Source organism: Brachyhypopomus gauderio, chromosome 13 (assembly GCF_052324685.1).
Source record: "Brachyhypopomus gauderio isolate BG-103 chromosome 13, BGAUD_0.2, whole genome shotgun sequence".
Classification (NCBI taxonomy): Eukaryota; Metazoa; Chordata; class Actinopteri; order Gymnotiformes; family Hypopomidae; genus Brachyhypopomus; species Brachyhypopomus gauderio.
In genome coordinates this window covers 9107268-9129639 of record NC_135223.1, presented here as the reverse complement: position 1 = coordinate 9129639, position 22372 = coordinate 9107268, and the positions used below count along the sequence as shown (strand labels likewise).

General features: G+C 42.1%; 1 protein-coding gene across 1 annotated transcript; it reads right to left on the bottom strand.

The window, feature by feature from the left end:
• Nucleotides 1-2529: 2529 nt before the first annotated feature.
• LOC143473928 (cytochrome P450 2M1-like) lies at nt 2530-21610 on the bottom strand. The gene is made up of 9 exons (XM_076971145.1): nt 21405-21610; nt 17221-17383; nt 16987-17136; nt 16508-16668; nt 15896-16075; nt 15381-15522; nt 11155-11342; nt 10888-11029; nt 2530-2891 (listed from the first exon to the last, which is right to left on the bottom strand). Exons 1-9 carry the CDS (start codon nt 21600-21602, stop codon nt 2707-2709), a joined length of 1509 nt encoding a protein of 502 aa, XP_076827260.1. The 5' UTR covers nt 21603-21610; the 3' UTR covers nt 2530-2706.
• Between the last annotated feature and the right edge of the window lie 762 nt (nt 21611-22372).

Sequence of the window (22372 nt, the reverse complement as noted above, 5' to 3'; positions counted from 1 at the left end):
ACATTTTAAGATATATATTTAAGAAATAGTGTGAGAATTATTATCCAACGAACACTGATATATTTTTGAGCTAATAGGAGCATAATAGTGGCGAACGTAAAGTGTTACCGGGTGGGGGGTGTAAAATGGACACAGCGAGAAAAAAAAGACAGATTTCAAGTGTGCAGAAACAGTCTAAATAGTCGTTTGAACTAACCTAGTGAAAACCGGGACATTAAATGATTTTTATTTTTTGCCGGGACCGAATATTAAAAAGAAGGAAAACCGGGACAAACCGGGACAGCGACGTGAAAACCGGGACAGGTGGCAACACTAACTGGCGCTACAGAGCTTGGAGGCAGACACAAACGCTGAGGAGAGCGAGATTTATTAAGAGGAATGATCATGATCAAAGTCGTTCAAACAGGCAGGGGTCATAACGGGCGAGCCATCCAGGTTTGACAAATAAACAGGCATGACGATACTAAGAATTAAACCAAGACACCGAACGAACACTTTAAACCAAACACGGGGTAAACGCATACAAACTAGAAAATCAGGCTACAGAAAACACAGACGACTGAGCAACGAAATGAGTAGAACTCACAGACCAGGAAGCGTAGAACACTGAACAAAGAGCATGAATAACAAGAGCACAACACGACCAAAGAGCATGAATAACAAGAGCACAACACGACCAAAGAGCATGAATAACAAGAGCACAACACGACCAAAGAGCATGAATAACAAGAGCACAAACTAACCAAATAGAACAAAACAACCAATAACCGATAAGTGAAACACTGGGACTATAAATACACAGAACTAAACTAGACACACAGGTGAAGACACTGATGACACGGGCGTGTCAGACGAGGGGAAACCATGGAGACAGACACGCAGGGAACAACACAGACACAAGGACAGGAACCCGAAATGACAGAGAGGGGGGTGTAGCCCTACGTGACAGTCGCATTGCTATCTTACAAAAACAATTTTGTCCAGTCTATTTTTTGAGTTTTGTGTAAAATTATATAATTTTGTCTTTTTGTTCTCTATTTTTGTGTTGTTTCAGTACACACAAAGGACATGAATGTGTATAACAAAAGATGTACAGTCCTTTTGAATTAAGGTTTTTGCATGACAGAGTCAATATGCCAGACTTATAATGTAATGACTATTTTATATAAGCTAATATTTGTGTTTTCTCCCAAGAAGGAAGAAAAGCTAAAGAACATTTGTGAAGGATACTCCTTCGACAGTTGTGAGGAATTCCAGAGAGCACTGAGATTATGGAGTGAAGAGGGCTACCATCCAATGCACAAAATTAAAATTTATTTAAACATGATGTAAATAATAAAAACCCCAATTTATTTCTTTAAAAAATGTACAAACCATCCAGAAAAAATGAATTAGTCATAGAATCTGTCTTCTGCATTCTGTGAAATTAAATAAAATTAAAGAGGCTGATAATGTACTGGCAGGAAGAATATTTGTATACATCATACTGTAACGCTGGCGACTGGGTGAAGGACGAGACACAGAATCCTGTTCGCTACAGACGTTACTTTATTTGTCTTTACACATATAGCGCAGACAGCGCACGTTTAACACTCATATAGAGACACGTAGACTCAAACAACGACGAGCACAAGACACTGCGTGAACGCACATTAAATAGACAAACTACATAAACCCCACATGATGACGAGACGAGCCACAGGTAAAACGAATTATCACAGGACGCAACCGCACCCACGGAGATCCACTGACGCAGACGACGTAAACACACGCCCAAAGGGAGGGGTCGGGGACCATAACGTGACACATACAATGTGGTGTACATATCAGGGTGCTACAGACAGATATTAACTTGTGTTACATTTTGTTTTAACATTATTTATCACTGGCAGTGTATATTACATGTAGTATTTACCATGTGATTACTGCCATTAGCGGTAAGCGACTTAGGATAATTAAATTGCTATTTAAATTCTAAGCATGGTAAAGAAAAAGACTCACAAGTGAAAAACAAAATTCAAACAGGTCTACCCCATAACCCCAAATAAAAGTATCTTCACTTCTTGTAAAATAATTTGTAAGTAAAATGGAACACAAAAGAATAGTACTAATCTTTGATAAATCAAAATGTTGGGTGCAAATAGTACACACTGCTACGTATAGCCGGGTGCAAATAGCACACACTGCTGCATATACCCGGGTGCAAATAGCACACACTGCTATGTACACCCGGGTGCAAATAGCACACACTGCTGCATATACCCGGGTGCAAATAGCACACACTGCTATGTACACCCGGGTGCAAATAGCACACACTGCTGCATATACTCGGGTGCAAATAACACATACTGCTGCATATACCCGGGTGCAAATAGCATCTGCCTTATATAAATCTCTTTCATAATTCACTGGCCTTATCACATCCATAAACCCAGTAGTAATCTGTTAAATTTTTTATTAACCAAATTTACAAAGAAAGTAAGGTCCCACAAAATTTTGAGAATGAAAAACTAGATGGAAAACCAGATCTTTAACCTATGTTGTATATTGAAAACTGTTTATTTGTCTACATAAACATAGTGTAGTTTGATCCTAAATATTTCTAGATTAACCAGCAGCATGCTTTCAATTTGGTCTCATTTGAAAGGGAAGTATAATCACAGGTTTTGTTTGTAGCCGATGGTTATTGGTGTTGCTGAGTGCTGTCTATGCCCTGTGCACAGCAAAGCACTCATACGACCGGGGAATACGACCAAAGCTACAGATGAGGGGGGTGGTGTCGATCTCCTCTGATGGCTGGGTGGCCTTGAAGGTGAAGCGCTGGAGAAGGAAGGTGAAGAAGATGAAGAGCTCCACCCGGGCCAGAGCTTCACCCAAACAGGCCCGCTTACCTGTGAAGCACATCGATGCACGGGAGTCAAATTAGGGTCTTTAATGGTGACGAAAAAAATAATATCGCAAATATAAGATTAGCATTTTGCATTTTACATTCCTAATTTGTTTCTGCAATACCTTCCCTCTTTTGCGTTTCTTTCTTTTCTTTGCGTTTCACATTTTATGTTGCTGCTTTTGTTTTGCAATACTTTCTCCCTTTTGCGTTTCTTTCTTTTGTTTGCGCATCACTGCTTTTCTTTGCGTCTCGCATTTTACGTTCATAATTTTTTTTTGCGCTTCTCTCTTTTCTTTGCTCCGGTTTTACCCTCTGTGTGGGGGCCGGGAAAGAGGCGTGGCCAAGAGCGAAAGGCGTGCTGTGAACGTTCAGCGTCAGTTCAGCTTCCTTCCACTCGCTGAACTGAACTGCTGCTGCAGCGCATGGTCGGGTGTGTGCGAGGTGGTGGCACATTTCAGGGCATTGTTTTTATTCGCTCAAGTTTTCAAAAGATCATTTCAAACCGACCTCAGTAAAATGTTAATAATAATAATAATAATATATATTTTTTAGACGAAGTTTTAAAAGGGCACTTTCGTTGATAAAGGGCAGAGTTGGTGGTGCTTTAGCACCTGATGTCTATGTCTGCACGCATATACCTGTGGTCCAGCTGGGCGACCGTCTGCCATGATACCAGTAACCAAATTACCGCGCTGTGTGACGGTTCAACTGATGACGCTGAACGTTCACAGCACGCCTTTCGCTCTTGGCCACGCCTCTTTCCCGGCCACCACACAGAGGGTAAAACCGGAGCAAAGAAAAGAGAGAAGCGCAAAAAAAAAATTATGAACGTAAAATGCGAGACGCAAAGAAAAGCAGTGATGCGCAAAGAAAAGAAAAGAAAGAAACGTAAAAGGGAGAAAGTATTGCAAAAAAAAAGCAGCAACATAAAATGTGAAACGCAAAGAAAAGAAGCGCAAAAGAGGGAAAGCATTGCAGAAACAAATTAGGAACGTAAAATGCAAAATGCTAATCTTTGCGATATTATTTATTTTTTCGTCACCATTAAAGACACTAATTTGACTCCATAGCCCTCTGCCTTTCAACATGGGCAATTCCAGGAAGGATTAAAGTCCAGCCTCTCAAGATGATTGATTCCAGAATCCAAACTCTGCATTGAGGTCAGCCCAACTATATCTAGTTGGTATCAGTCAACTTCACCCACCAGCTCAGGCTCCTTTCAAATCAGAGTGGTAACATTCCATGTACCAAGAGCCAGTTTCAGTAACTGAGGATCAGAATGCCGGGGCCCCTGCCTTCGACCACTGTCCGATATACAAAGCACCGGACCTCTAGTACTGCCTCTCCCACAGGCGGTGGGCCCATGAAAATATGGACCCATGTATCTCCTTTGGGCTGAGCTCAGCCGGAACCCATGGGTAAAGACCCAGCCACCAGGTGCTCGCAGAGGAGCCCCTTCCCCAATCCTGACTCCAGGGTGAGGCCCTGGTAACCCTGATCTGAGCAAGGGTAACTGGGTCCTGATATTAATAAATTCATAGGGATTTTTATGGCTCACTCTTTGTCTGGCCTATCACCTAGGACCAATATCCCTTGGGAGACCTTACCAGGCGTGTTGCCCCCGACAACATGCAGCCGTGCAAACCCCTCCATGATAAGATGGATCCACAGAGGAGGTCTCATAATGGGGTATATTTAAGGTTATTCTATTTCAATTTAGAAAATGGAATATAGCAGCTCTAGCAGACCTTGAGCTGACTGTTTCATTTGTTACTAATGTGTGTTATAGCATAGGAAAAAATTTAGTTTATGAAAAAATGGAAGGCAAATAATTGTACAAGCTTGAGATATTGTTCTTTAACAGGTCCAAACTTAACTGTAAATATCCTGACATTCCAACAATGTGTACTGGAAGTAGAGAGGAGTAAAAGAAGTGGACACATTGTCTGTCTATGGTTATTTGTGCTTCTTGGCAAATGTCTAACTTGCAAAACACTAGGTAATGACATTGACTCCTGTAGTTTAGTAGTAGTCTGACTCTTGAAGTCATCTTGAATTCTGGCCTATCCATACTATTACCTAGGATGAATTCTGTAACCAGATGCAAAGCACTTTGTAAGTCGCTCTGGATAAGAGCATCTGCTAAATGCCGTAAATGTAAATGTAAATTGTTACGGCCCCTTTGTGTGCAGTATGTGTTTGTGTTGTTCCTTTTAGGCTATGGTCCAGATGTGCCTCCGCGCCGACGGCCCGGTGTCGCGACGTCATGGGATTGGCTGCCTCGTTTCGGCGCTTCGCTGGACCGCCTATAAGACCGACACGTCCGATCAGGAAGAGGAGGGCTTTTTCCTCCGCTGTTTGACACAGGGTGTGGCTGGTCTGTCTGTTTGGTTCGGTGTTTGACATGTCAGAGTTGGCTGTGTAGTTCATATGTGTTTTCGCCCGTTTTGATAACATTGTGATAGTGTGTCTACGTTTGAGTTCTTCTATGCGTGTGTCTGTATCTGTAAATGTTGATTGTAAATTCTGTACATAGTGTAAATAGCGAATACTGGTATACGAGGAAGTAGGGAGCCCGACGCCTTTTCTTTGTTCACGTTACATATTGTGTTGATATAGGGAGTCAGGGTAGGTTTATGTATTTTGGTTGTGTTTCTTTAAAAGGTAGGTAAGGTACTCTTTCTTTCCTTCTGGACTCCTTTTTTGGTTATTGTTTTGGCCTGGTCGGCTCCTGAAGCTACTCCTCTCAATAAATACCCACAAGTCACGCCACTGGTCCTGTTTTTCTCTCCTTATTGCTGTTGCGCCCCGGGGCCTAGACAAGGGTCGTAACAGAATTGGGGGCTCGTCCTCCGTTCTCTCCTTTTTTTTGGTGGGGGGGGGGGTGTTGTGGTTGTGGTTGTGTGTCGTGCTGTTGGCGTTGTGATGGCTGGGCGGTTCGACTTAACGCGGTTCACGTTGTGTCCTACTTTGGAGCAGTTTGAGAAGTGTCGTAAGGACGATTTATTGTTAATCGCAGATTTCTTTAGTGTTTCGGTGCCCCACGGTGCGGCCAAGAGAGTGGTAAAGGCTGCTCTGTACGCCGAACTCGTGCAGATGCAGATCCTTCCTGAGGATGACAACCCCGAGTACGTTGCATCTCAGCCCAGGGCTATGCACGTAGCGGCAGATAACGAGACCGTAGTTGACGCGCCTCAGCCCGAGGAAGTGCACACGGCGGCCGCGAATGCTGATGCTGAGTCAAAAGACCTACTGGGCATAGGACCCACCGGTCCCAGTCCGCCACTGACTGACCCGATGATCACGCTGCGACTGAAAGAGCTGGACCTGGAGCTGTCACGGCAGCGTATTCGCGCGCTGGAAATCGAAATGCAACGAGACGTTCGGGTGCGAGAACTGGAATTGGAATTAAGGGGGAAGCCACCCACTCCCCCTGTTCCCACACCACGTCACACCTCGTCCTCTGTTCAGGCGTCTCCGCTACGGGCTACGTCATCTTTATTGGTTCCCCACCTGTCACCCACCAGTGTCACACACTCCAGATTTGACATTAGTAAGAACCTTGCTTTGGTTCCGTTGTTTCGGGAAACCGAAGTCGACACATATTTTCCTGTGTTCGAAAGAATAGCGACGACGTTGCAGTGGCCGAAAGAGGTGTGGTCGTTATTGTTACACTGCAAGTTAGTAGGGAGAGCACAGGAGGTGTGTTCTGCCCTAACTCTTGAGCAGAGTGTGGATTATGATGCTGTGAAGGCAGCTGTCTTGAGAGCATATGAGCTAGTACCTGAAGCCTATCGGCAACGTTTCCGCGCTCATTCTAAGGCCACCACGCAAACGTATGTGGAGTTTGCGAGGGAGAAAGCTGCTCTTCTCGACAAATGGTGTGCTGCCTGTAAGATTTCGTCTTTGGAGCAATTTAAAGAGTTAATATTGTTGGAGGAGTTTAAGACCTGTGCACCTGAGAGGCTTGTCGTATACTTGAACGAACAAAAGGTTGTGTCCCTTACGGAAGCGGCAGTATTGGCAGATGAATTCGTGCTCACCCACAAACTTGTGTTTTCGTCGTCACAGCGCGAACAGAAGCGGACTCCGCGTGGGGAGACCCGTGAGCAATGTATCTTTTATATTAGGGAACGACCTTGTTGGCATTTCAAGGGGTTCGTGTCTACCTGAAGTGGTCTCGGCTCCCGAACCCTCGGATTTACTAGAGGAGGAGTTCCCTACGGTCTTCCCGGCATGTGTTTTAACTCGGGCCCAAGCCCGAAGGTATGCAGAGGTGGAGAACCTGTCAGATTCGTTTTTATGTTCGGAACATCCCATAGCTGAGGGGCTGGACCCCGCTACCGCCGACGCCGTTCCTACGTCGGCACCTGGGTGTGATGTTGACATTTCGCTGTCTCCCACCTTGAGCAGAGAAGAGCTGGTCTTGGCACAGAAACAGGACAGCTCATTAGCGCAGTACGCGAAAAACGTTGTGAACACGGAAGAGCTCTCTTCACGTTCTGTTGGGTATTTTTACGACGGTGGCGTCCTCATGCGGAAATGGACCCCAAAGAGGTCGGATTCCGAGAGTGACTGGAGTACTGTTTTTCAAGTAGTCGTTCCTAAGCCATATCGGGAACACGTCCTGAGTCTAGCACATGACCAGGTCATGTCTGGTCATCTAGGGGTGCGCAAAACATACCAGCGGTTACTACAGTATTTTTTTTGGCCGTTAATGAAGTCGGATGTCACTCGATATTGTCGGTCGTGCCATGTTTGTCAGTTAGCAGGTAAACCAAATCAAACAATTCCCTCAGCTCCGCTAAAACCGATCCCGGCATATGGTGAACCATTCGAGAAGGTGTTAATCGATTGTGTTGGCCCTCTCCCAAAAACCAAAACAGGATACACATATCTACTTACGATTATGTGTACGGCCACCAGATACCCCGAAGCCATCCCTCTCCGTTCACTTAAAACCCCAGCTATAGTTCGGGCTCTGATCAAGTTTTTCACCACTTTCGGATTACCGAAGGTGGTTCAGTCAGACCAAGGGTCGAATTTTATGTCGGCTGTTTTTCGTAGAGCAATGAAACAATTACACATACAACACAATACATCAAGTGCGTATCATCCCGAGTCACAGGGAGCCATCGAACGTTTCCACCAAACATTGAAGTCCATGCTTCGGATTTATTGTTTATCACATGATAAGGATTGGGATGAAGGTCTCCCTTTCCTTCTTTTTGCTGTGCGCACGACCCCACAGGAGTCCCTAGGGTTTAGTTCTGCTGAATTAATATTTGGGCACGCACTTCGAGGACCCCTGAAGATATTGCAGGAAGAAATGTTGTCCGATACGCCTCCTTCGTCTCCCCCAACGAACGTGTTGGATTACGTTAGTTCGTTTCGTGAGCGGCTACATTCTGTGTGTGCTTTGGCGCAGGAGTCGCTGAGCGCCACACAGACGCGCATGAAGTCAAGACACGACCAAAAGGCCGTCCTGCGTTCCCTCGATGTGGGTGACAAGGTTCTGGTATTGTTGCCAGTGCCGGGTTCTGCCCTGTGTGCAAAGTTCGTGGGGCCGTACGAGGTCCTATCTCGATTGAGTGACACCGATTACGTGATTCGAACTCCTGATCGCAGGAAAAAGACACGAGTGTGTCACGTCAACATGTTGAAACGTTATGTCTCTAGGGCTGATTCACATACCCCGGCTGTTAGTACCCCTGTTCCCGCTCTGTTAATGACGTCTGTCAGTACTCCTTCTACGGCTTACGTTCCTGAGAACGATGGTTTGTCTTTTGGCAGCCTATGTCCTCCCGTAGCTCGGCTGCCGAACTCAGAGGCTCTTGCGGTGCTACCGACCAAACTCGATCATTTGCATGAAACAGCTCGACAGGAATTGTTAGATTTAGTTCGTGAGTATGCAGACATATTTTCCGACGCTCTGTCCCGAACCACCGTCATAGAACATGACATTGACGTGGGAGATCATACCCCAGTCAGATCGGCTGCTTATCGAGTCAATCCAGAAAAACGAGCGTTGATGAAAACAGAAACTGATTATCTTCTAGAAAACGTCCTGGCTGTTCCAAGCTCTAGCCCTTGGTGTTCACCTTGTTTGTTAGTTCCAAAACCAGACGCCACGTTTCGGTTTTGTACTGATTTTAGGAGAGTCAACGCTCTAACCAAGGCAGACTCTTTTCCGATACCAAGAATTGATGACTGTGTTGATCGTGTGGGACACGCTCAGTTCGTCACAAAGCTAGACCTACTAAAAGGGTACTGGCAGGTGCCTCTGACAGACCGCGCATCAGAAATCTCCGCGTTTGCCACGCCTGACACATTCCTGCAGTATACCGTTATGCCCTTTGGGCTAAAGAATGCCCCCGCTACCTTCCAAAGGCTGATGCGCATTGTCTTGAATGACCTGAACGACTGTGACGCCTACTTGGACGATGTCGTAGTGTCTTCAGCATCCTGGCCCGAGCATTTAAGTACCCTGGCGAACGTGTTTGAACGTTTTCGTCAGGCTCGTTTGACGCTTAACCTCGATAAGTGCGAATTTGGCCGAGCTACTGTGGTCTACCTTGGGAAACAGGTTGGTAATGGACGCGTTCGTCCCGTGGACTCAAAGGTCCGTGCCATCGTGGTTTTCCCAACGCCAACCACTTTGCGGGAGCTTCGGCGCTTTTTGGGAATGACCGGATATTACCGGAGTTTCTGTAGGAATTTCGCCAATGTGGTTTTACCCCTGACAACTCTCCTACGCAAAGACGTCCCTTTCGTCTGGACTTCGGACTGCCAAGCGGCCTTTGATGCAGCAAAAGCATTACTATGTTCTTCTCCGGTGTTGATGGCCCCACAGTACAACAAACCTTTCAAGTTAGATGTTGACGCTAGTGATTCGGGCTGCGGGGCTGTGTTGTTGCAGGAGGATGATGCGCATCTGGATCACCCGGTGGCGTATTTTTCTGCTAAATTTAATCGTCATCAGGTACATTATAGCACAATAGAAAAGGAGGCTCTGGCGCTATTGTTGGCTTTGCAACATTTCGAAATTTACGTAACCTCCAGCCCCATACCGGTTGCGGTGTATACGGACCACAACCCGCTAGTGTTTCTACACCGAATGTCCAACAAGAACCAACGTCTCATGCGTTGGTCACTCTTATGCCAAAGTTTCAATTTAAATATCGTCCACAAGAAAGGCTCCGAAAACGTTGTGGCTGATTGTTTATCTCGTTCGTGATATGTGTCGACACCGTGGTTGTCGCTTTAAGGGGGGTGGTGTTACGGCCCCTTTGTGTGCAGTATGTGTTTGTGTTGTTCCTTTTAGGCTATGGTCCAGATGTGCCTCCGCGCCGACGGCCCGGTGTCGCGACGTCATGGGATTGGCTGCCTCGTTTCGGCGCTTCGCTGGACCGCCTATAAGACCGACACGTCCGATCAGGAAGAGGAGGGCTTTTTCCTCCGCTGTTTGACACAGGGTGTGGCTGGTCTGTCTGTTTGGTTCGGTGTTTGACATGTCAGAGTTGGCTGTGTAGTTCATATGTGTTTTCGCCCGTTTTGATAACATTGTGATAGTGTGTCTACGTTTGAGTTCTTCTATGCGTGTGTCTGTATCTGTAAATGTTGATTGTAAATTCTGTACATAGTGTAAATAGCGAATACTGGTATACGAGGAAGTAGGGAGCCCGACGCCTTTTCTTTGTTCACGTTACATATTGTGTTGATATAGGGAGTCAGGGTAGGTTTATGTATTTTGGTTGTGTTTCTTTAAAAGGTAGGTAAGGTACTCTTTCTTTCCTTCTGGACTCCTTTTTTGGTTATTGTTTTGGCCTGGTCGGCTCCTGAAGCTACTCCTCTCAATAAATACCCACAAGTCACGCCACTGGTCCTGTTTTTCTCTCCTTATTGCTGTTGCGCCCCGGGGCCTAGACAAGGGTCGTAACAAAATGTATACATTACAGGAGTTGAGTCAGGGCCACACTTCCTAACTTTAAACTTACCCATTCCAAAGACAACAAATGCATCGTTCTTCTTGAATTGTCCCTTTTCATCAAGGAAGTTGTTTGGATCAAAATGGTCCGAGTTCTTCCATAGTTTAGGGTCAAAGAGCACAGAGGACAGCAATGGAATAATAACTGTTCCCTGCAGAAACAGCACAATATTCTCAGCTAAGAAAATCGAAAAGTGAAAAACTGAGTTTGTCAGGAAATTGCAAAAAAGCGACTTGGCTAAAGCACTGCACATTCCATAAAAAACAAATCAAATACCTTGGGGATGAGATAGTCGTTAAACTCAGTGTCATGGAGCATTTTGTGAGGAACAGCAATAGGAGCGGCATCCAGGTTGCGCTGGATCTCATGGATGACTGCATCTGTGTATGGCATGTTCTGTCTGTCATCCAGGGAGGGACACCGGTCTGGCCCCACAACCTCATCAATCTCCTCCTGAACTCGGGCTATGGAGCATGTTACACAGAAATGCCTTACTTTGAATATTAACGACAGGTAGTCCCTCCCTTCTCGCAATGCCCTTGGATCAATACTAAAACTTAGTAACTTGGTAAGAAAGTTAGTTGAAGTGGCAATTAGGAGTTGGAAAGAAGCCAAAACATCGCTACAAGAATTGTACCTGGATTTCCACAAAAACATAAATCTCAAGGGAATCCAAGAGCTACAACACATCACCGACTACAGGACTACCACCAGCAACATCAGCTCCACAGACAGCCTACCCGATGACCTCAACACCGTCTACACCCGCTTCGAAACCTCCAGCACTGGCACCGGGAGGTCCACACAGACACAGCCAGGCAAGGCATTAGGACCAGACATCATTCCTGGGTGGGCCCTCAGAGCATGTGCGAACGAGTTGGCTATTGTATTAACCTCCATTTTCAATCTCTCTCTCAGCCAGAGCATTGTTCCCACCTGCTACAAAACGACAGCCATTGTCCCCTTCCCCAAGAAGAGCCCCCCCACCTGCCTGAACGACTACAGGCCAGTGGCACTAACTCCATTCATTATGAAGTGCTTTGAGAGAGTGGTGCTGGCCCACATCCAAGACAGCATAACGGACCCCCTGCAGTACGCCTACCATCACAACAGGTCCACCTCGGACACAGTCGCTGCTGCCCTTCATTACTCCCTCTCCCCACCTCGAAAATAAGGACTCCTACATCAGGATGCTCTTCAATACGGTCATCCCGCACAGGCTCACCCACAAACTCTCCATACTCGGCCTGCACCCCACCCTCTGTGACTGGCTTTTGGACTTCATAACGGGCAGGCCCCAGTCTGTCAAGATTAGCAACAGGACTTCAGCCAGCATCACCACCTAGTAAAAGTACAAAATTACTTCATTTAAAATGTAATTTGAGTAAAAGTTACTTAGTTACTTTCAGTTATTTAATGCATGGATGAATCATGAACCAAATTCAGCACAAGTTGTTTTAATCGATTTCAAAGTGTATTTAAGTGCACATCCACACTTGCAAAAAGATAAGCTGGGCTCAGGAACATACTTCCTCACAGCACAAGGACAGTCACAACCTGTACCATAAAGTGCAAACAATTTTCAGTCCTATTGTCCAACGGACAACACTATGATAACAATAAAGAAATTTAAATTACAAATTATTCAAAAAACAAAATGCACATAAAATTAAGTGCCCACAAGATGCCACAAATCAAACTAAAATGCAACAGGATTCCACTACTCACAATAAAATGCCCACAGGATCCCACATCAAAAATAAAAAAATGCTCATAGGATCCCACAATTTAAAAGTAAGTGCTCACAGGATCCAACTATTCAAAATAGAGTGCCCACTGGATCCCACTATTCACAATAAAATACCCACAGGTTGCCACAACTCAAAATAAAATATAAATTGACCACAGGATCCCACATCTCAAAATAAAACAAAATGGGCACAGGATTCCACTATTTAAAATGCTCACAGGATCCAACTATTCAAAATACAGTGCCCACAGGATTCCACTTTTCACAATAAAATGTCCACAGGATCCCACAGAACCTGGTAGATAGAAGATTTAAAGATAGAACAATCTCATCCTTTTGGAAAAAAAGTGCACCAGATTATGACCTGATTATGAGACAATGGAAAGGGCACGCGCAAGGCAAGGCCATGCAATTGGCCTTCAGTTCTGGGACTCAGAAGTTTAAATTTCTGCCCGCATTTAATTTTTCACCATCAATATTTTTTTACTCAGTAATGTGAGGGCATTCAAATGTAGTGAAGTAAAACTAATTGGATCAAAATGTACTCAAGTAAAAGTAAAAATTACATATTTCAAAAACTACTCCAAAAATTACAAATTACTCATAAAAAGTACTTAATTACAGTAATGTGAGTAAATGTAATTAGTTACTTTCCACCCCTGATCTGGACCCATACGATTGTAAAGCTGCTTTGTGACAACGTGTGTTGTGAAAAGCGCTATATAAATAAATTTGACTCTGACTTTGAATTTGAGTACTGTTAACAATGAATTCTTAATTGAGTCAGTGATTGATTTACATGCAGCCTTGACCCTCTACCTAATACCTCCTTAAAGCAGTGGTTCCCAAACTTTTTCTGTCGTGCCCCCCTTTAGTAGATGAGAATATTTTTGCGCCCCCCCCCCCCCCCCCCCCCATTGACTAGGGATGCACCGATTCACGTTTTTCACTTCTGATACCGATTCAGATATCTGAGGCTTAGTATCGGCCGATACCAATCCGATACCGATCAGACATACTGAATTACAAGTTTATTGAAAACTCTGCACCAGTATAGCACACTTAAACACACATAAAAACATGTAAAAACAACACAACTTGCATTTGTTCAGTCAGTGCAATTATGAATATAACACTGAATGTAAAATAAATAATACCAAAGAACCTGAAACTTTGGTCAAACATGTAAAAAATTAACTGCAAGAAACTTTTGATTCAAGAATTCTAAATATAATTTAAAATAAATAAGGAGATGAAATAAGAGAAACAGCTATACCTATGCGGCTAGTTTGCTAGCGCAGACATCACGCAGAGCACAAAGCATGTAACGGCCAGAAATATGTGTACTGTCTCTTTAAGGGAGGGAGTTGAGCGCGTGTATGGAATATTGTTGTTTTTTTTTAGCATTCTGCCGTAGACCGACTCAGACCACTGCTCTTTATTTTATTTCTGTAAGTAACACACTCAATGAGCTTTGGACAACTCACCAGTTCATGTATGAACTGTCAAGTAGTGCTGGAGCCCAGGTTTATTTTGGTCAACCAGCAAATAAACAGACTAAGTGGAGTCAGTGATTCACCTCTCCTCTGTGTGCTTCGTGTTTCACTAGCCTGTTAACTGTCCAAGTTCACTTCTATCTGGGACAGAGTGGATATTTAAGGTTGAACTAACTCCGAAAAGCGCTACAAGCGTAGAATTAGACTGAATAGATCTGTTTTTATGGATCGGTCACATTGTCACCGATACCCGATCTAGAATTTTTTCAGATATTAATATCGGAATCGGTGCATCCCTAATATTGACACATGTGCACATGTTTTACTTCCAAGCTCCGCACCCCCCCTGCAATAGCACCGCGCCTCCCACTTTGGGAACCACTGCCTAGAATGTGTTTCACTCAAGAACAGATGACATACGTCAGATAGTAAACACTCTTATCGGGTGTTTTCCCTAATGCACTGAAAACGTCAGTGGTGAAGCCTCTGTTCAAAGAAATTTGGAGGCATCTGTGCAAAATAATTACAAACCTAGCTGAAACATACTATTTATTGGGAAAACAATGTATTGGTTGTCAGTCATTGTATGTCGGTATCTCTGTGTTCAGCTTGTTGTTTCCCTCTGCCCTCTCCGCTTCCTTGTATTCCCAGTTCGTTTTCTGTTTCTTTGTTTTGCAGTCTGTTTCTCGTCCTCGCTCTGTTGTATGTTCTGATTGGTATCTGTGTGTGTCTTGTATTTTAGTTGGGTAAGTTTATCTGCTTGTTTATATTCCTCGTTCTTCTCATGTTCTGTTTGCCGGTTTTTACGCCAATTTGTTCGTAGTTCATGTCGACCCCCTTGTGTATCCTATGCCCGAGTTTGTTCTTAGTGTCCGATAAGCTGCCCTATGTCAGTTTGGATTCCCTGTTCTGTCATGTACTTATGCTCCATATTCTTGTTTGTTTCTAGTTTATCAGTTATATTCCCCATGCCTGTATTAGTGTCGTGTTTTACGTGTGTTGTTCATTGTTTGTTGACGGAGTTATGTCTACTATTGAGTTGGTTCGTACCATAGCTATGCACTTTGAATTGCCAGTGTGTATGAAAGGTGCTATATAAATAAAGTTGCATTGCCTGTTCTAAGCCATTGCATGCATATTGGATCACAGGCCCAAAAACAGTATATGTTTCACAGGACAAACTAAGGCAGTTTGGAGGTGCACGGCTTCAGTGTCAGTGGTGAGACATGAATGTTTGAAGTGGTCCGATTGGTCACCTTGGACATCTGGATGCTTCATCATGAGCAGCAGGGCATGTCGGAGTGTACTGGAGGTGGTCTCAGTACCAGCATTGAACAAGTTCCAGGCTGTGCTCAATAAGTTGTCAATATTAAATTCTGTATTGGGATTGTGTTTCTCCTGCAGAAGAAACTCGCAGTAATTAGACATTCTCTGAGTCCTTCACTCTGTAGTTATGGCTTTATCAGCTTTGCTAAAATTTGTTTTTTAACGAGGAAAGATCCATTTGAAAAAGATTCTATGCAGTTTAGTAGAAAAAGAAATGTTAATGTTTATCAGATATCTGAAGAGACAAGAACAAATATTATTTATGTTCCTATTTCAGTAGCTATTTTGTAACTCTATATATCAATAATACCACAATTAGGTGTTTTCTGGCAAAACTTGAACAACATCATGAACAATTATTGTTGCAGACCGACATATTGTTACTTGGATAAAAATGCATACCAAAACATGCATGCTATCTTAATGGCACTGATGACAATTTTACCTCTTCAGCTTGTATGAGGAAAGCTTCAAGAAAGTCTTGTGGTGGTGAATTAAGATCTAGTGTTTTCATCCTTGACTCAGCTTCAAGTCTTAGAAAACATCTGACTCTTTCAAGCATCTTAAATATTTCATTGTGTCGTCCAGGAAAGAGGCCAACTAATCTAGGGAAAATGTTATAGGCCTGTAAGAGAAAAAAAAGACAGGTGCAGAGAGGGTTATTATTTGCCTGGTCTTAACTGTTGTTTGCATTCAACTGAACATCTCCTGTGATGGGTCGTAATGTTTAGTTACAAAAACCTCAGAGACAAAGTCATTCAGAAATAGCAAATATGTAGATAAATGTGTGTACATAAAACCTATTCAACTAGACCTTCTCAGATGAAATTCTAGCTATTCTCAGAGATTGGGATTTAAAAGGTTTGGGTGAGATTAAATTGATTGTATTTCTTAATTCCCTTAAAATGTAATAACAAAATTCAGTATGTTGCACTGCCAGAGAGGGAAGTGCAGTAAATCCATGGTGAGATTAGATTAGTTCTGTTTTTTGTTTCCTCTACTCAAGCCAAAGAAAAGCATTGTGTTGTTTATCTAAAATTCAGACTAGGTACATTACCTGCCCAAGAGGACTCGATAAGAAATCAATGTACTCATCACTGGTTTCAATGATCATCTTGAGCTGTGGGTCCTTAGATTTAAATCTGTGTCCAAAAATAACCGAGCAAATCACATTGCACGTTGCTTCAGATAATGAGTCTCGGGGATTGAAAGCAGAGTCTGTAAGGAAAATAAATGTTTTTACAACATTTTTTTGGAGCTAGACGTTTGTCATTCAACTGAATGGTAATAAGGATCCTAAAATACACATTTAAACATAATTCTTTTTTTTTTTTACATTTACAAAATAAAATATTTAGATTCAAATGTAATTAATATGAACAGTGACATTAATTACAGCAAGTCATATGAGCACATTCATAAGTGTTGATATTTACTAGAGTACAAGTTTAAATGGTCATATAGCTCACACAGTAGTGTGTCTGGAGAATTGCATTCCAAAAATGACAATGTCATCAGATAGCAAGAGGCCAGTACCTCCAAATGTGTTGAATGTTTGCACCAGACAGCGAGCTTCCTCCTTCACCTTCTCCTCAATGTTCCTACGTCCCATCCCAAAGTTCTTCAGGGTTGTCAGACTGAATCTGCGAAGCTGCTTCCACCTGCTGCCGTTACTCACCAAAACACCTGCAAAACAGAACACAGCCATTCTGACTCCCACCTCTGTGAGTAAAACCAGACTCTATAGAACATTATATTTATAAAACTTACCATATCCCTTGGTGGATTTCATCAAGCTGGGGTAGTCCAATCTGCCACTGAACTCTTCCCCCATGCCAATCATGGAGTCTTTCAGAGCTTGATATTCAGCAATCACCACAACAGGAGTGCTGGCAAACCAGATGGTGTAGACAGGGCCATACTTTTTGCTGAGCTGATAAATCATGCAAACAGCATTTTAAAATCTTAATTGGTACAGGTTAGTGAACACAAAACGGATGAATCCCCTTCCCCTGGAGTGTGGAGATTAACTGGTCAATCAGTTACAATTCATTCAATGAACTACTAATGATTATTAAACACAGGACCTGAAATTGAACTTGAGGTCCAGAGTTGAATACTTCTGGTCCAGGAATATCAAACAGCAGATGTTATGATTTTCCTGCTTAAACAGCCCTATTTAAACTCAATTCAAGTGCCAGGTTTAGTACCACGATAGGTATCACAATTAATGCAACGGCTACTTATCTGGTCATCATTTGTCTCCACAAGTACATAATAAATCTGATAAGTTACCACAGGCATGACATCACCTACATCAACAGTGGTTATAGTCAAGGTTGAACTCGGTACAACTAAAGGGGTCTCTTCTGCTGGCCTTGTTTGATCATCTGGCATGAAGGGAAATGATCATGAAGACCTTTGGAGGAGAGATGAATAAACAATCCTCCTCGCTTATATCTCAGTCATCTTAAAGCTCAGCTCCCTTACAAAAAAAAAATAGGAGCTCAAACACTAGACCTCTGCTCCCTTCACCTAAAGCCACAGCCACACTCTCGAACTCTGCATGTTCTGCTATTCAAACACTGTTCCTGTTAATCAAATAACCAAGAAGTCAATTTCTTAGCCCACATTGGCTTTGTCCCGTATGTAGCTACAAAATATACATTTTACAAAATCAATGAAGAATAATCAGTACATGAATCATTTATGATATTAAGCATTACGGTTACACTTAAAAACTGCTTTACTGGTATCCACAACTGGCAATCATGCATCTGTACAGCCCTTTCTAGCATGGACGTAATTTTGATTTCAAAAGTGGGGGGGACATGGATTCGTCGCTATTTAAATATTTGGTTTTAACCGTAAAAACTTGGGGGGACCAAAGCCGGCTTTTGAAAAAGTGGGGGGGACATGTCCCCCCCGTCCCCCCCCAAAAATTACGTCCATGCTTTCTAGTGAGCCACTCTGGCTGATTAATATTAATGCTTATATATATATATTTATTTATTTATTTATATATCTGGCTGGGCCATTCCAAAGCCTTAATCTTATTCTGGTGAAGCCATTCTTTTTGTTGGTTTGTATGTGTGCTTTGGGTCATTGTCGTGCTGAAAGATGAAGATCCTTTTTATCTTCAGCTTTCTAACAGAAGGCCGAAGGTTTTGTGCAAACACTGACTGGTATTTGGAACTGTTCATAATTCCATCCACCCTGACTAAGGCCCCATAGCATGATGCTGCCACCACCATGTTTCACTGTAGGCATGGCGTTCTTTTGGTGATGAGCAGGGTTGCTTTTGTGCCACTTACATCTTTTGGAATTATGTCCAAAAAGTTCAACCTTTGTTTCATCAGACCATAATACATTTTCCCACATGCTTTTGGGAGATTTCAGATGTCTTTTTGCAAAGTTAAGCCAGGTTTAGATGTTTTTCTTTGAAAGATAAGGCTTCCGTCTAGCCACCCTACCCCATAGCCCAGACATATGAAGAAGACGGGAGATTGTTGTCTCATGTACTGCACAGCCAGTACTTGCCAGAAATTCTTGCAGCTCCTTCAGTGTTGCTGTTGGCCTCTTGGCAGCCTCCCTGACCAGTTTTCTTCTTGTCTTATCATCAATCTTGGACGGACATCTTGTTTTTGGTAATGTCACTGTTGTGCCATGTTTTCTCCTGATGACAGTCTTCAGTGTTTTTTTTAGCCTTCACCTGACTGATATCTTTGAATAATGAGATCCCTCTGATGCTCTGTCAGCTCTTTGTGGACCATGGCTTGTACTGGATGATGTGGCTACAAAAATGTCAGGACAAGCCTACTAGAACAGCTGAACTTTATCAGAGGCACTTTAATTGGTTACGCTTGTGTGTTCACTCCAATTTAACATGAGTTTGAATGTAATTGGTTAAATCTGAACACAGCCACACCCCCAGTTCTAAAAGGGTGTGCACACTTATGCAACCACATTATCTTAGTTGTTTATTTTTACTTCACCTCCCTGAAAGATTTCTGTTTGTTTTTCAGTTGCATTGTACAGGTTATAGGTCACATTAAAGGTGGAAACCGTGTGGGTTAATCGAATCTTATCAAATAATGTTTCCATTCTAATGTCAGTGTAGAATTAATGTCAATAATTCTAATGTGGCTGTGATTTCTAGTTTGAAAAGAGTTTGTTAGCATGTTGGGTGGCATGGAGTTGGTGGGCTTTAGCCATACTGCAAAAGGTTGTAGCAAGGTTAGACTACCAAGATGCCACACTGCTAATTTTACTTTGTCTTTGTTTATATTAACTGTAGCATAATGTTGTATTGGATGACTGAATACCTAACTAGCAAAGAGAGAAAACCGTCATTTTATTATTGACTTTTAATATGGTAACATAATTTGCTTAAACAGGTTAGGCTAGGCTAATCAGTGTATTGTGGTTTTAGAAAATGTTTTTGTTCCTTAAACTAAAGTGTAGGTTAAACTTTTCTGCTACCACTACCTGAATGATGTACATCATTGGAATATGCCTTATGGATTATTATCAAAGACTGTATGAATATTATGCCCAAAGAGGATTTGGTAGGATGTATAATACTTTTAAACTATAACTTTTTTACAAATGTGACGGAAGGTGTACTTTAATACTTAAGTATTTTTAAAAGCAAGTACTTCAGTACTTTCACTTAAGTAAGATTTTGAACATGCAACTTTCACTTGTATCGGAGTAGCATTTGACCAGTGGTATCTGTACTTTGACTCAAGTAATGAAATTGAGTACTTCATCCGCCTCTGATTGGGTGCAAGAGGACGATGAACCCAACCATACCAGGTAATCTATAGACCCCCCATACTCAAATAGTACATCTATTTCTGGCCCGCGAGCTGTTTTAAAAAGTGTTTTTTTTTTTTAGGATTTTTTTTTTCAATCGCGCTATCCGCTCTTATTTTGAAATCGCGCACCGCGATCTCAAGACGATGCTGGGGATTGCCTCTATGGCAACAACAAACGGGTAGCAGACGGCCAAATGCGTTCAATTTAAGCTTTGCAATTTAAGCATGACTACACTAAGTGTGAAAAATATAAAAGTAATATTATCAAAAGATGTTTGCATTGCATGAATTCATAAAGCAGCTTTGTTTGTAGCCAGATGCAAATACATGTTATAGCTGTTTAAAGGAGGGAGCACCTTTAACCTGAAGAATTAGAATTGAGCTGTTGTATCGAAGAAATTCAGAAAATACATATTAGAGATTATTTCAATGAAATCATAAAAGTGATTGTTATATAATAATGCTAAGATTGAATCCAATTACTTTAACCAGTAATTATTTTTTCCACGTCGTACCCCACATACATAAATTACAAGTCGATTTTTTGTCCCAGTCCAGCCCTGTGAATTACCAAAGTGGGACAGAACTCCTGTGAGAGACTGACAGTCATACAGAAAAACTATTACATCAAGTTTTTTGCTACTAAAGGTGATTCTACAAATTATTGAATCATGGGGTGAACTTAATATTTCACACACAGCTTCTCCACCTTGGCTTGAATTTTGTTAAATAATGACATGGTGGAGTCTGTCAATTGTTCATTTACCTCATTTAAACATCTGCTAAAGGTCAGATGAATTATCAAAGATTAAGGACAAGCCATCATTGGGATCTATAGAGCACAATCTAAAATGACTGGATTGAACATCTGTTATATTTCCCTAAGCTGTAGGTGCATGTTAGAAGAACACAAATACATACAATAACAACTGGTGCAGAATATACCTCCCGTTTTCCACCTGCCCCTGGTTACTGCATTGTGTCGTTTTCACATAGATATTTTCTACCAACTCTATTTGAAAGAACTCTCAGAAACAATAGCCAATATGTCTGAGACGTGTACAACCTCTGTGCAGACAACCCTCAGGTATCATAAATAACAGATTTAAGTCACTGGTGTGATAGCTTACTGACCTCAATGTAATACTTATACGGCTCCTTCACGTGCACCTGAAAAAAATTCCCCACCACTGGAGCAGGATTCGGACCCGGAGGGAGTCTTCCATAACTACTCCGAGAGCCTTTACCGAGACGTTTCCAGATTAGAAATAAAACAACGACAGCCATAACTACAGACAGAAAGTTTGTCTGTAAACTTAGTAAAAGATCCATGTTTGTATTTAAAACAGCGTGTAGCCGAAAATTAAAAGGATGAAAACACGGATTTTGTGGTTATTAAATTTCGAAGTACTCTAAACCAATCCAGGTGTATGTCAGCAGATCGGCTATAAGACACGTATTTATACGCGAACGTTTGATGACGTATACGAGTAGACGGAGGAAAATAAGCCATATTTTTCTCAAGGAACTAATCGTACATCGTACTCGTTTTAATCTTTACTTTAAACAACTTTCAAGTTTCTTTCACTAATTAGTTGCTTTTTTGTAGATAAAATAACTAACGGTATGCACAATAAATAATGTATTTTACTATTTTACATGCAAGTTTTTCCCTAATTAGTTATTTCGTTATCGTGCAGACTTCACGTGTATCCAGAGAGACTTTATATAGATTGTGATGTCCTGACAAATGATGTAGGCTACTGCATCTGTCGGAAATTATAACAATTTATATACTTTGTTCAGGTTTTCTATTTGCATGACAAATTCACTTTCTGAACTTCGTTCAATTATATTTCATTTAATTATGATACTTTTTACAAATAATTATTATATTTTTATAATAATTATTATAGTTTTGGGACCCAAGTTATTTATTTTGTATATTAATGATTTATGTAAAGTATCAGAGTCCTTGAAATGTGTCTTATTTGCTGATGATACAAACCTGTTTTTTTCAGGGAATAATTTGAAATTGTTGGAGCATAGAATAAATACAGAGTTAAAGAAAATAAAAAATTGGTTTGACAATAACAAACTAT